Here is a 15155-nt window from a genome sequence, read left to right as displayed (position 1 = left end):
TTCCTTCCTCATTTAATTTGTTCTTCTATCTCCATATTTCCTGTAAACTAAAAGTTAGCTCTCAAGACTTGATGATATTCCAGTTTACCTTTTGGGTGCAGAAATACTTACTAGTGGTCCTGGTATGTCATACTGCCTCACTTAAGGAGTCACATAGTTATTTCACTCTTAATGATTCAAAAATTGCTTAGTAAGTTCAATTGGGGATAGTGCAATCTCTCCTTTTAAAAATTCTCCTTTTAAAATTCCCCATCAACATTTCAACTATTGACAATCTTTGCCTAAATCAGTATTCTTATTAAAAACCGGAAAATGGTGATTTTCTAATTCCATCATTCCTTCCTCATTCATTTGCTGCATTTCTTCTCTAAAGAAGAATTTTGCCTCATCAACTAGGCCTTTCTGGTTACCCAAAAATGTAGTTCTTACAGAAAAGACAAGATAAATGCTTAATTCTCTGCCTTTTTAATTGCTGATTTTCATAGACAAAGTTGGTTTCCTAGTTTTACTGCGTGTTTTGTCTTGTTCTCTTTTGTTTGCAGATCTCATTCTTGGATATCAAGGGTGTATTAGTCTCCCATTGCTGCTACAACAAATTTCCACAAACTTGGTGCCTTAAAACAACTCTAATTTATTAATTTACAGATTTGTCGGTGAAAAGTTGAAAAAAAGTCTCACAGGGCTAAAATCAAGATGTCAGCAGGGCTATGTTCCTTCTGGAGGCACCAGGGGGAAATCCATCTCCTTGCCCTTTCCAGCATCTAGAGACTGCCTGCTTTCTTTGGCTTGTGGACCTCTTCCTCCATCATCAAAGCCAGCAACAGCTGGTCAAGTCCTCTTGGATATATCACTCTGACAATGACTCGTCTGCCTTCCTTGTGATTACACTGAGCCCACCAGATAATCCAGGATAATCTCTTCACTTCAAAGTCCATGGATTAGTGACTTTAATTCCATCTGCAACCTTAATTCCCCCTTGCCATATAACATGACATATTCACCGGTTCTGGAGAAGAGGACGTAGACGTCTTGGGATGGGAGGCATTATTCTGCCTACCACAGTAGGATTGTATCTATTCACAGTGTTTCAATCAACTGCTATCACATTCTTTTTGATGCCTGTGGAAGCCCCTTCTTGCTGGGCCCTGTGTTTGCTAGATACAATGTCCACTCTGATAAAACAGATAACAGAGGTTCCTGGCTCAGGTCAGACATTTCCTACCCATAGCCAGAATCTGGTTCGGTTGTGCAGGGCTGCCCACTGCTACAGGACTATAATTGTTTCTTGGGCTTTTCAGTGGATGGAGCTGATGCATACATATGTTTGGAAGGAAAACAAAATCATGAATTTAAAATAACTTTCCAATTCAAGTTTAGCCCTAGAGAGTTTTTACTTAACTCCTATCTTATTCTCATGCATCTCTTCATTTACAGTTAAAATCTTGGTCCTTAACAATAAAAATTATTTTTTGCTTTAACCAACTATATTATATAAATAGAATATATTTATAATATTTAGATGAACTAATTTCAAACTAACAATAGCATTACTGCCAACAGTAAGACTTCTGAATGAAGTTTAAACTTTCTTTGCAGCTCTATTTATCCTTAAAATATAGAGGATGATTTAGCATCATTTGTCAAAACTGAAAATGCCCATATCTTTCTAAGTTCTAGGTTTCTATCCTAGAGAAAAGTTCACACATAAGTCCAAAAGACACCATGCAAGGATGTTCACTTATGATTACGAACATAGAATTAAGAAGACAATGACTCTATGACATATGTAGCAATTCAAAAGACTGAGACTGATCTATACAGTCTCTGAATGACAAAGAAAAGTTTAACTCACTTCCCTAGGTGAAGAAGGCAAGTCATAAATAGATGCACAAAAGGATTCCTGATAAACAGAACTCTATCCCAGGGTGATCTCAAAAATCTTTCTGTGCATAAGTTAAATATGCAATTTGTTTCATTAATTTTCTATCACATTTATAATGTACGACTAACAAAATTATCACACTTAACATTAAAAAAATCCTACGTATACCTAGAGTAACTGACACATATGTTCAAGCCAAGAATATCCATTTACCTACTGGCAGGGAGAGATGAATTTTAAATTTTGTTTTTTAAAATAAAGGTACTTCTTGCGGAAGTGTTGGACTTCCTCACCTGGACTGATGCTGATGTCACAAACATTAGGACTGGTGGTTTGATGTGCCGAGCCCCCATCATGGGACTTGCCCTTATGAAGCTCGTTACTGCAAAGGAGAGGATAAACTTGCATATAATGGTGCCTAAGAGTCTCCTCCTGAATATCTCTTTGTTGCTCAGATGTGGCCCTCTCCGTCTAGCTAAGCCAACTAGGCAGGTGAAAGCACTGCCTTCCCCCCTATGTGGGATCTGACTCCCACAGGTGTAAATCTCCCTGGCAACGCAGGATATGACTCCCGGGGATGAATCTGGACCTGGCATCGTGGGATTGAGAATATCTTCTTGACCAAAAGGGGGGTACAAAATGAAACAAATAAAATTTCAGTGGCTGAGAGATTTCAAATGGAATCAAGAGGTCACTCTGGTGGACATTCTTATGCACTATCTAGATAATACCTCTTAGGTTTTAATGTACTGGAATAGCTCGAAGTAAATACCTGAAACTATCAAACTCCAACCCAGTAGTCTGGACTCCTTAAGACGATTGTATAACAATGTAGACTACAAGGGGTGACAGTGTCATTGTGAAAACCTTGTGGATCACACTCCCTTTATCTAGTGTATGGATGGATGAGTAGAAAAATGGAGACAAAAACTAAATGAAAAATAGGGTGGGATGGGGGGGTAATTTGGGTGTTCTTTTTGACTTTTATTTTTTATTCTTATACTGATTCTTTCTGATGTAAGGAAAATGTTCAGAAATAGATTGTGGTGATGAATGCATTAACTATATGATGTACTGTGAATAGCTGATTGTACAACATGAATGACTGTATGGTATGTGAATATATTTCAGTAAAACTGAATTTAATTAAAAAAATAAATAAATAAAGGTACTTCTGTAATTCCAAAGAGACACCTGGAGTAAGAGAATATTAAGAACTGTTGGCACGTACCCTTTCTGTATTTATAACACTACCATCATTAACTATCCTGTTAACATGAAATTTATGACATCTTATTTTCTAAGGAGTCATTCATAAATATTATCAAATCAGCCTCCAGTGAAATTTTATATAAGCTATTGGAGCACCTCCTCAGATCCCTTATCAAATGAAGACAATGCATTTCAAATGGTGTCACTGACCGAATTTGATGACGTTCCTCTACCCCAAACCAAGACTCTTCTCCTCTTAGAATAAAATTCACGTTGGTAAAAGATGGTCTGGTGGCTTCCACTAAAATGCTTAGAATTTGGATTCAGAAGACCTGGTTTGAGGCTCAGCTGTGCCATTTGTTATCAATGTGATCTTGAGCAATTAACTTCTCTCTGAACCTGAATTTGCTCCCTCTAAAATGGGGATGATTATTATTATGGAGCCATCTCCAAGAATCTGGAAATAAGTAAGACAAGATTGCCCTCTGAGAATAAAAATTTTAAATCAAGACACAACACAGAGGGCAAAAGAAAATGCCAAGGGCTCCTAGCTAGGCTGGCTACTCTTGGCCATGACTTCATTGACTGTCGTACCAAATCCAGGGTAGGCCTGCCCACCAATTAGAAAAGGAAACATGGCAGGAGGGGAGAACAGGCATGGTTGCAGAAGCCACCCACTATCAGGGATTTCAAGAATTCCACCTCCAGAGTCAAGCACAGCCTGATGGCAAGATGACTCTATCACAACTGTTGGAGCCGAAGGGCCAACCACTAGCCCCCCCCCCCGGCCATCCGACCCCAAGTCTGAGCTGTCAGTAGGCTCTCAGGTGGGCAAACCTCAAGACAGAACGTGCTAGCCCTTCAGACTCTAGGATCCCAGGCCCCTGCAAGAGCCAGTGTTTTAACGTAAAGCAGCAAAACTGACAGTCTAATTATAATTTAGCTGTTCAGATAAATCTAATATATATGTAAATGCATGATGGAAGTGGGGACCCCTAACTTCATCAGAGTCTCTAATTTAAAATAAGAACCACTGCCTACAAGAAGAGAATGGATTGGTCGGGCAAACTTGGCTGAGTGATATGAGTCTCGAGCAGAGATGGATGGACAGCACATCTATGATACTACAGTGATAAAAGCTAGTTTCTGAGTCAGAAAGGCTAAAAGCCGCCCCTGCTCCACAGTAATAATACCTGCATCTTAGGAGAAAGACAGTGTTTCCCCAAATAGACAAAACACATCCCAACATTGCCACAAGGATGTGCCTTGAGTAACCATTTTTTTTTAAAGCTTCACCTACTACTAATTATAAAAACTAAAAAAAAAAAAAACTAAAAGCTAAAACATGGGTTTGTTTTTTTTACTCCAAATTCAAATCTATCACTTAACTATGAAATAAATTATCAGCTGTCACTGGGTTTAACAAGTTAGCACATATATACAATGTTCTAAATGGTAATTCTAGCAAGTTGGCCTCCCATTCTGATCATTTCAATATTGATCCAATTTATGACCCAGTTTTGGAGAATGTTTCCTAAGAGTGCGGGAAAGAGTTTAAACAGGTTAGAATCACTAAGGCATTTCAAATTCATCTTGCTTTTCTGTCTGCTGTCCTACCCCAGATGGTAATAAGACTAGCCATAAGCCATAATTCTTAATTTAAAACTAATCTCATATGAAGGAGTTTCCACCATCTACCTAATTAAATTTTTCCAGTATGAAATAGCCAGAGAAAAATAAGCTTTTCTTACAACATAACCTGATTTTTTTTAAAAAATAATCCTATAACACTATGAAATACTACCAATCCAGCATCAAGCAGATCCCTTTAAGAGGCAGAAGCCCAGAGATACCACAGGTCTTCCACAAAAAATAAAAGTCTCAAATCTACTAGAATCAACCAACTGACCAAATGATAAAATATCTGAGAACGCTCTGACCACAGACTCTCACAGTTCTGTTTTTTTAATTTTTTTTTTGGTGGGGGGGGGGGTCATTAACATAAGTATTCTCTCATTCCTTACTTAGAAATTGTCACTGTGCAGAAATAACCTTTCCCTTATAGAACAATTCTAACAAGAATGTTTTACATAAATATCAAGCTTTTCTCCACTGCCACGGAAAACAAAAGGAAGCAGATCCAAAATGGAACGCAAAAGATGGCACAAAAACTTTATACTCTATTCTATATTTAACACTGTGATGACAAGATTCATTGCATAATTCCTTTCCCAATGGGGGGGTCATTATAATATAAGAAAAGGAATAGTAAATGTAATTTAAAGAAGTAGAACCAGATTAAAGATACATATTAAAGTTCCTTGACCTTCCCCATTAGGATCAGTTGCATTTTTAAATGGAGTATAGGCCCCCATCATCACCAAAGTCCAAAAGCCTCCTATTTTTAAAGGAAGATATATCCAAATATCATCACACCCACAGACATTCACAGTGCAAAATAAAAGTCTGCGGTATTTAACAGCTACTGTGTAAATGCCTTCCAATGTAACTTTTCATTCATTTCTAATTCAACCTCTTATCAAAAGCAATACAGATAGAGAAAATTTAAAAGAAAAAATATGAAAATATAACCAGAGTTATCTTTCTAGATAAGATAATGAAAAACAATGAGCTGACTTAACCACACAAAGCACAAATACTATGGGCACGTTCTTCAAGAAAGTTTTATTGCCGGAATTAAAGAAACTTACTGTCTTCCCCAGCTAACTGGGTTGCATGTTCTCGAATATATGAAATCTATCCCTAACATCCTCCGAAGACTTTTTCAGCATAATTAAAGCTCACTTTCTTCCTAAAATATTTTAGCCCATAATTACCTAAGAATTAAACAGTGCTTAGCACTTAGCACTCAGTATATGGCAGCTATTGTCATAATATATATGCAACTCATACCTAACTTCCAAACTTTGATAAAACATTAATCTCCTAATCAAACTGGTGTAATCATTTCAAATCATCCAAGGAACCAAGAGAGTCCTCCCTGTAACAGAATTTTAGAGGGACACATACTCAAAATAGGATTGTTGCTGGTTTTACCACTACTAAGTTAATTATGATAATCTTACAGATATTTTTGGTCTTTATAAATTTAAATATTCTTACTTGGCTAGAGAATATTCAGACTGATGAGCATAAATTAACACAAAGCACTATGCAGACTTTAGCCAGAATATGAGGAATGACTAAAGGAGATGGGGACAGATTCTAGACATCACAGGCTAAGTTACCTGCCTTCAAATATTTGAAGGTCTGTCATAATTAAGAGGGATTAAGCTTGTTTTGCATGACCACAGAAGGATAGAAAGAGATCAGGGCACAGACAAGAGAACTTTCTAATACCACAGAGCTTCCACAGATGGAATCACTCCAGCTGGATGTTATAGAGGTAGGTCATCCATAACATGCACAACTAAATTAGATATCCTCCAAGATCTTTTCCAGCATGAGATACCACAATTCTACATATGTTATATATAGCATACAGATACGCAATCTGTTAATGTCTGAGAAAGGCTAGAATGAATCACCTTATGCTCAATACTGAAGCCAGCTGCCTTGGATTATGATTTTTGGTTCATTTTACTGAAGCAAGGACCTCTGAAGAATGAGTCAATGCACCTACATGCCTAATTATATACATTTAAGGGTAGCATATTTGTGAACTCCTCTGCACAGAAACCAACAAAGCCCAGTGCCTACTGGATGGATGGATGGATGGATGGATGGATGGATGGATGGATGGATGGATGGATGGATGGAATGGAAGACACAGAAGGAGAGAGGGAGGGAGAGAGGGAGGGAGGGAAGGAGGAAGGGAGGGAAAGAGGGAGGAAAAAGAACTGAGTGAGGCACCATAGGGAAAGGGTCCTAGACACACAGTGCCACAATGAGCAACCAGAGGAAGAAAATGGAGGAGAAATCTGGGAAGCTCATCCACTTCTGGGTCTGAGGGTCAACGTTTCCTCTCCCTGCCCCAACCAACAATCCAACTTTTAAGAAATCTTGCCTTCCTAGCTACTTCTTCAGAGAACAAGGCCCAAAAGTCACCATGCAATCCTCCCTTATTTGTTATGATTTTTGTACTTTTTAAGGTGCAGTTCCATCTCTTACCACACATAATCCTAAAACAACCCTATGGTGTAAGTCAAAGAAAAAAATCATGTCTTTTAATGTTTCTTTCGATATTTTCCTTTGGGATTAGATTGGTAGAAAATGCCCACAAGAGACAGAGATTTTTATTGGGACACTTTATGATCAGAAAAGAATAGACACCCTATTTTGCAGATAGGGAAATCCAAGTCAGTGAATTTCAGTGACTTACTGAGGGCCCATGGAAAGTTTCCAGTGGAATCAGGTCCATATTCCTTGCCCTGGTCTAGAACTTTTTCTTTTACTACAGTATGACAGATAGTAGGGATGGCCCAGGAAAGTTGGGGCTGGCGATCACAGGTCAGCTTTCAAGCACCCTGAAGATGGAAATCTGGGCTGGCTCCTTTCAATTATCATATATTATGTTATACAGGTCCAAGGCAGAGTGAAGGCTGACCTACACAAATCACCAATCACAAAATATCTGCAGGGCAAAAATATCCTCACTGTATTCTCTAACGGGTTTTTTCCTACTAATGTCCCACATAGAAAGCATTAAAATATGCTTATACTCTACACTGAAGCTTGCACATAGATGACCCAAGAGAAGCCTTCCAAAATAAGGAGATACATGTACAGGATATTAGAAGCAAAGTTATTGCTGCTCCTCCAGCATTTTAGATGCATACAGCAGTCAAAAAAGGCCTAGGGGTTCTCACTTCTAATCGAGGATAAAAATAGAAAGGGAAGAATAAAGAAGCAAGAAAGAGAAGAAGCCAAGGTAGGTCCAGAACATCCAGCCCTATTAGCATGCAAATTGCCTAATATACAAATGATTTAATAATAAGGGAGTAAAGTAGCCAAGTTAATCAGTTCCATTCCCCCTCTGCCAATGTCCAGAGAATGATAAAGAGAAAGAACAATCTTGCACACAAAATATATTTCCACCTAGAGTGGTCTTCAAATATACTGTTTCATTAACAAAGGGAGTTTATTTAAATGAGAAAGTGACTTTCATTGCAAAAAAAAGTTATACATGTTGTTTTCCTGGAGTTTCTGCTTTTTCTAAATAATGATACAGGTAAAAAGCCCTTTTAGAGGCTCAAGGTGGGTGAGGCGTTCTGTTGCACAATTTCTCATTAACAGCAGCAAGACTGTGCTTCTTGCTTTAAACAGAACAGGCATTTAACCCTCAAGCTCCTCCTGGGAAATAAGGAACAAACAGCTTATTCCCTTAGTCATAATTACCGTTTTCGCAGGTCCCAGAGGAACAGCTGTTCTCTATCAAGTCTCTGAGGATGGGCCTGACTTTTCAAAATGCTGCTCTAGCAGCTGATCGAGAATGTCCACTAATTGATTTTTTCCTCCAAATAAAAAAAAAAAAAATTAACGGTTTAGTCAATCCCTTGCAAAGTAAGAGGCAAGGGTGTTCGTTATTCCTTGCGGGGAAGAGCACAGACAGGTGGAAAGAGCCCAAACTTAGAAAAATCTGGGCTTGAATCCTGCTTCTGCCACTGCCAGCCGTTCCCTGGACCAAATTCCTTAACCTCTCTGAGCATCGGTTCTTTCTTCTGTAAAACAGGGCTATGGCTACTAACCTGAGAAGATGATTGTGGGGAACAAATAAACTTCTTATGCAAACTATCGGGCATAGGCTAAGCTCTCAATTAGTGGTCTCTACGATATTTTTACTTCATGTAAGTTAAACTTCTCTTTCCCTTGTCAGGCTTATGGGTGTTCCCTCTCTCTACTATTTTGCCAGCCACTGTCTGACAAAGACCCACACTTGTCTTCTTCAAGCCTTAACACCTTCATCCAACAGTTTCAAGTTTCAGTTCCTGTCCAAGCAGATGTGTGGCAAAGCCAGATTCAGAACAACAGGGAAGCACTTGTAAGAGGCTGCCTCTAAGAACATACTGCATCTAAAAGCTGGGACTGCCTGTACCTCGGAGAGATCCACTAGGCTCTTGATGCAAACCATTTCACAATGTGCAACTTGGGACAGACTCTGGGTCCAAAATTGATTGTACTAGAACATTTATTTCTAAGAATTGACAACTACACACAGCACTTGCATCTTCAAGTCACAGCCACAAATTAATTTTGACCAAGAATGAAATAATAGCTGAAAAGTCAAAACAAATTACATTTTGAATGTGTACCTTAGTGAAAAAGAAGCAAGAAGACCCCACCACTGTTATATACATAGAAATAATCCTATCCAAAGAATACTTTCTTCCTGTAGGCTATTTGTTCTTTTGACATCTATTTCATGAGCATTTTTACTATGTGTCAGGCACATTTTTTAGGCCCTGGGCAAACATCAATGAATAAAAAAGACAAAACTCCCTGCTCTGCTAGAACTTAATTCTAGTGACTGCTGTGGACTAAACAGGTTTTTTGCTTTACTAACTCAGTTTTTACCAGTCCCAATTTCTTTGAAATACTGTGTTCTCCCTTCCTCAAACCCCTTAAAACATTACTAGTTTATGCTAGATACAATTTAGTTATTTTCTATTTGAAAACTAAGTTGGTCAGCCACAAACTGTTAAGTAAACCAGGGGATTTTCAATCATTTCTCAAGTATTGGAATGCTATAGCCATGCTAGCTCTCCTTGATAAGATTGCTAGTCATTTTATATTTTGAAGGCATCAAAAAAATCCAGCAGGTAATTTTCATTCATTAAGCTGTTTGTTGCAATTTAAAACTCGGGGCCATAAATATATGAGAAAGGAAATATATGGAAACACATGTCTACTTTTTAGTTAGAACCTCCCTGGAGACAGCCATATATTAACTTTTGAGTTCCAAGTCAGCCTGGGGGTGGGGGGTGGGAACAGCAGGGGGATGCAGGCACAGGACACCCTACAACCTGAACAAAGAGGAGTATTTCATGTTTTCCACCAATCACCCACAGATGGGAGTTAGAGAAATTACTCCTCCATGTCCACTAAAGTAAGAAGAAAGTAAGCCACTCTTCCAGATCAATTACATGCTATGGTCTTACAAATAAGAATATGCAATGAAAACTGAATCTTTATATAATTTTCTTCTCCTTAGTTGCTAGGGTATTAGAATAGTTAGAAGGAAAAAATTGAAATGGTGGAACTGTTACCCATAGCATCCTTTGAAATTTGTTATATAGCTACTTGTTAAATTATAATTTGAAAGCTATACCTTTTTGTATATATGTTAGATTTCACAATCAAGAAATGACTGAAACTATGGTACTATAACTCATAATAACTTTGGAAATTTCTTAGATATCTACTAGTTAAATCACATTTTGGAAGACAGTACCTTTTTGTATATATGTTGTTTCATTACAAGGAAATCACTGGAACTGTGGAATCGTAACCTATAACATTCTTTGAATTTTGCTCTCTAACTACTTGTTAAATTGCACTTGGAAAGTTGTTATTTTTCTGTATATATGTTATATTCTACAATAAAAATATGATTAAAAAAGAGTATGCAAACTACCATGATACTCTGTATTCTGTGTGTAGCTTGTTCTTCAAAGAGAATAACTAATAAATTATTGTAAAAGCACTTTGCAAATATAATGTGTTCTATAAGCCCAGAATAATGAAAGTTATCAAATGCTACTTGTCTGTGGCTAAATAGACACTTCAAGCAATTGACAACACGTCAAAGTAAACATCTTTTTGACTGAACTCTTACTTTCCACTGGACTGTAAGCTTGCTTGAGGCAAGGGGCTGTGACTGGTTCATCACCGTATCGCCATGCCTGGCTCTGAGTAATATCTCGATAAAGTGTTCTGCATATGTAAAAAGCAGCATCACAAATGTCCTTATGGACAGGCAGAATACCTCTAGAAAGTTATAAAGCATCTTAAAATTTTTTGTTTTCAGGCATATTCCTATTATACTGTGTGAACACTTGAACTGTTAGGCTTTGCAAGAGATGATACAAAATTTTCAATGTCCAATAAACAAATATTAGACTCCAGGAGAAAGAACAATTGCATGTTACTCAACTACTTTCAACTAGGTGTGACTGAAAGACAAGTGAATTGCATTTTATTTGAAACGGTGAAAAAGAGTAACAGAGCCTGATACAGAAGTGGTCTTGATCACGCCAGGACTTAAGAAGCTGGCCCTTTCTAGGGCTTAGCTTATGAATTAGATCCTACTTAAATAAAAGCATTTCTTTTCCAATATGGCTCGAAACAACTGGCATGCTCATCTGAATGCCCATGTTTTAACTAGGACAGTGTGGCAAGCCCAGGGGGTCCCAGTTTATTACTCCCAGTGGATCCCTTTAACAGCTACATTAGTCCAACAAACGTTGCAGTAAACTAAAGCAGCTATATAATTCAAACAGTCAGCTTTTACAGGATTTACACTTATCGGTTCATTAACTGAATAACGTGCCAACATAACAAAATGTTTGCCTCTTGCTATCTCAGAGAAGCACATCTCCCCTGGGCAGAATGTTCCATTTTCTAAGATTCTCCCATAATAGGCAAGGAAATGCAGACCCAGAGTTTCATTTAAATTAGCTAGATAATGTCTACTTCTGTTTTTCTGTTTAAAGCGTTGGAAAAAGGCAAAGTAACTAAAATAAGGAAGCATGTAGAAATACAATAGAGACTCCAAATTATTAGCTGGAAATAAAAAGTCACTAGTGACAGACCAATGCCAAGATGTACACTTCTCATTTAGATACTAAAAATACAAATCTAAACGTCTTTACCAAGAATACCAGAGACTGATGATCACACAACCTATTCCAAAATGAAGCTGAAAGAGAAACTCGTACCAGAAAACATTTGACCAGTATCCTTTACCAACACAGTCATACCAGTCTTTTGAGTCATTGGGCTGAGGCATTTTAACACGAAACTAACCTTCTTGCTTGGTTTAGAGAAATCCCCCAACTCTCCCTCCCCTCCAAAATCAAGCAGGTAGACAAACTACCAACTGCCATCCAGTGGTAGAGAAAAATCTGCAAGATGTTTACCTGATAATCTCAATCTAACAGAACCCTAACACAGCACAATTTACTAGGTGAACAGTTACATCACAAAACTATAGCCAGAGCAGTGGAGATAAATAGAAAACAAATCTGAATCCCTAGAGGAGGTTCCAATGGCCTAATTCAAGAGTCTTTTTTTTAATTAAAAAAAAGGAATAAAATAACAATCATTGAAGAGATGCATCCTACCTAAAATTACTTTCCTGTTGACATTGCTTAATTCTAAGATGTCAAGAGAAATATGTTCCCCACTAATTCTTTCTTAAAAGAAAGCACTACCAAAGAATACCACTGAAAAAAAAAAAAGCATTCATACAAGGAAGTGAATACCCTAAGCCAATAAGTATGTTCTCAAGAGACACTAAAAAAAGCAGAAGTCACATTAAGTTTAAAACCAAAAAAAAAAAAAGTTCCTAATTTTAGTAATACGATATCCCCCCCCCCCAAAAGAAGCCCAGGAGCTGAGATTTGTTGCATTTATATATAGAAACTCTACATATTTAGGTCTCCCTGTTCTTTCTTGGAGGGGTGGATAAAAGAGTAGAAAAGGCAGGAGAAAAAGGAATTAAGCATATGTATACTTGTTTGTTGTAATGAAATTCAGGTTTGATTTGGGGGTCCTTGTTTTATTTGGTTTCCCATTTGCCAGAAATTTTAAACAGCACTGATTTTTCAATTAGCTTAAGAAAAATTCGGGAATAGGAATGTTAATTTCACAACACACCAGAAAGGTCTGCACTCTTCCCTGGTTTCCACTGCTTGGCACTGTTTTTCAAAGAGCACACCTGCAAACTAACACCCTGCGTGAGCTGAGAAGGGAAACCAAGCCAAAAATATCTAGCAAGCATGAATTTGGCTTTTCACAACAAATAAATCTAAGGGACCAATATTTTCCATATTGTAAGGCTAATGAATGGACTTGTAAAAACGATCTGATGATCACTTAAGCATCAAAGGAAGAATGTATTTCTTATGTAAGGCAACAATCTTGGGTATACAATCCTCTAAGAACTGACACTTTCAAAACTGAGAATAATTTTGGTTTAGATTCCAATGTTTTACAAAGTTGCATGGTTTCAAATGCACCACAAAGAAGATACTTCTTTTTATCATCAATTCCACACAAGAGCAATCTAGAGTTGAGGATCTACATTTACAGGATAACTCATAATGGAGCTGATTAGGAAAGCAACCAGGAAAAAAACTCCTACACTGTTTGCTTTGGTATATTATTTGAAACTCACTATTAACTTGAAGAATATTCTTTTCTAGAGTTAAGTCTTTTACTAGTTAATATCTCCAAGCAATCTCTACAAGGATAAGTTATTTGAGATAAAATTACGATGCAGAATGGACCTTAACAAGCCCCTGACCAATTTGATCCGGGTCTTTTTTTGGTGAATTAACAAGGAATTTTTCGGTTTTTTTTTTTCCTGGTACAGATACTAATGTTTATTCTACACACAAATTTCAGAGCTGGTTGTGCCAAGACCTTTGGTGAAGTGGTGGAAAAGGGAAAGGAAGTCGCTGTTAAAGGCAACACGGCCAGTGCAATGTTCGTTTTTAAATGAATCCCGCTTCAGCCTTTTAATAAAGTGCCACCAGTAGACCTACAAGTTGAGGAACCACAGTTCAGTTGTCGCTGAACACCAAAAAGAAAACTGGGTGGGTTGGAATCCACTCATTAATGCCTGGGGTACGGTAAAGAGGAAAAGGAGCCCAGGAAGTTGACTTCAACTGATGGATCTCCAGAGGAGCAAGCACAGAAAACCGGTTTAAGTACCTGGGACAAAAGGAAACAAGCCTGCACTCCGCAACTAAAGAGCCCAGAGGGAGGTGAGAGGAAAAGGGAGTTGGGAAGGGGCATCGCAAGATCCAGGGAAAGAACGACCAGGATGGAACTGTAGAGAACGAATGGGATGGGGCAGAGGGAGAGAAGGGGATGGAGCAGGGGAAACCAAGGCAATGGAGCAGGCAGGACCATAAGGATGGGGCTATAGGGATTGACAGGGAGGGGAGGGCAGAAATGGGGCAGGGAGTGGATTCCGAGATAGGGCTGGATGAAGAGACAGAGACCGGCCAGGAAGGGACGACGGGTCTGGGGCGGGAGGGGGCGACGAGGATCATCGAAGTCACAACCACATCCCATCCAGCCCCTTGTGGGGCGCCGCGCTGGGCACTTTCGGGCTCCCTCTCCGGGCGTCCCCCCAACAACCCTCCGATGCCCCCATTTCGGGGATGGGAACGCCGAGGCCCGCCTGCAGCGCCCGCTCCCCGAGGTCGCCGGCTCCCAGGCAGCAATGACAGAGCGCCCGACCCTCCCGGACGCAGGGGGTCGCTGGCGGCCGCGGGGAGCGGCGGGGCGGGGGACGGCGCCGGCGCGGGGAGCCGGTACCTGGGCTCGGGCAGGACAATCCTCTTGCTGGCGCGGGCGGCCGGGGTCGCCTTGCTCTTCTCCATCGCCATCAGGTAGCTAACATCGGCCAGCACGGCCTCCAGGTCCGCCATGTTGGCGAGCGGCGGCGGCGGCGGCTCCTCGGCACCCGGACGGGACGCGCTCCCGCCGCCGCCGCCTGCCCGCCGCGCCCCGACGTGGGGGGGCCGCCCCGGGGCAGCCCCCCCTTCGCGCGCCCCCGCCTGCCCGCGCGCCCCGCGCGGCCTCAGCGTCCCGCGCGCACGCGCCTCAGACTCGCGCCCGCCGGGGTCGCCGCGCGCTGCCCCGCCCCCCTCCGCGCGTGTCCCCGCGCACGCGCCCCCGCCCCCGTCCCTTCCGCGGGGGGTCAACAGGGGAGCGCGCGCCCAACCGTTGGTCCCCCCTCGGCGCCTGGGCTGATCTGCCAGGCCCCGCCCACCCCGGCTTTCCCCGCCCCTCGCCTCGCGCCTGTGTTACCCGCAGGCACCTTCCCGCCTTCCCCTCGGGGTGACCACGAGGACTTCCTCTCCTCCTC

At 40.3% G+C, this 15155-nt stretch overlaps 1 protein-coding gene across 1 annotated transcript in view; it reads right to left on the bottom strand.

The window, feature by feature from the left end:
- GRK3 (G protein-coupled receptor kinase 3) overlaps positions 1-14847 on the bottom strand; it is a 165227-nt gene extending 150380 nt beyond the window's left edge. The window contains exon 1 of the mRNA XM_037816792.1: positions 14603-14847. Within this exon, the coding sequence (XP_037672720.1) occupies positions 14603-14715 (113 nt within the window). The 5' untranslated portion in view covers positions 14716-14847. The remainder of the gene's footprint in view (positions 1-14602) is intronic.
- Positions 14848-15155: the final 308 nt, after the last annotated feature.

This window comes from Choloepus didactylus, chromosome 23, assembly GCF_015220235.1.
Source record: "Choloepus didactylus isolate mChoDid1 chromosome 23, mChoDid1.pri, whole genome shotgun sequence".
Taxonomy (NCBI): domain Eukaryota; kingdom Metazoa; phylum Chordata; class Mammalia; order Pilosa; family Megalonychidae; genus Choloepus; species Choloepus didactylus.
Note: the sequence above shows the minus strand (reverse complement) of the source record. Positions and strands in the feature narration are given on the sequence as shown.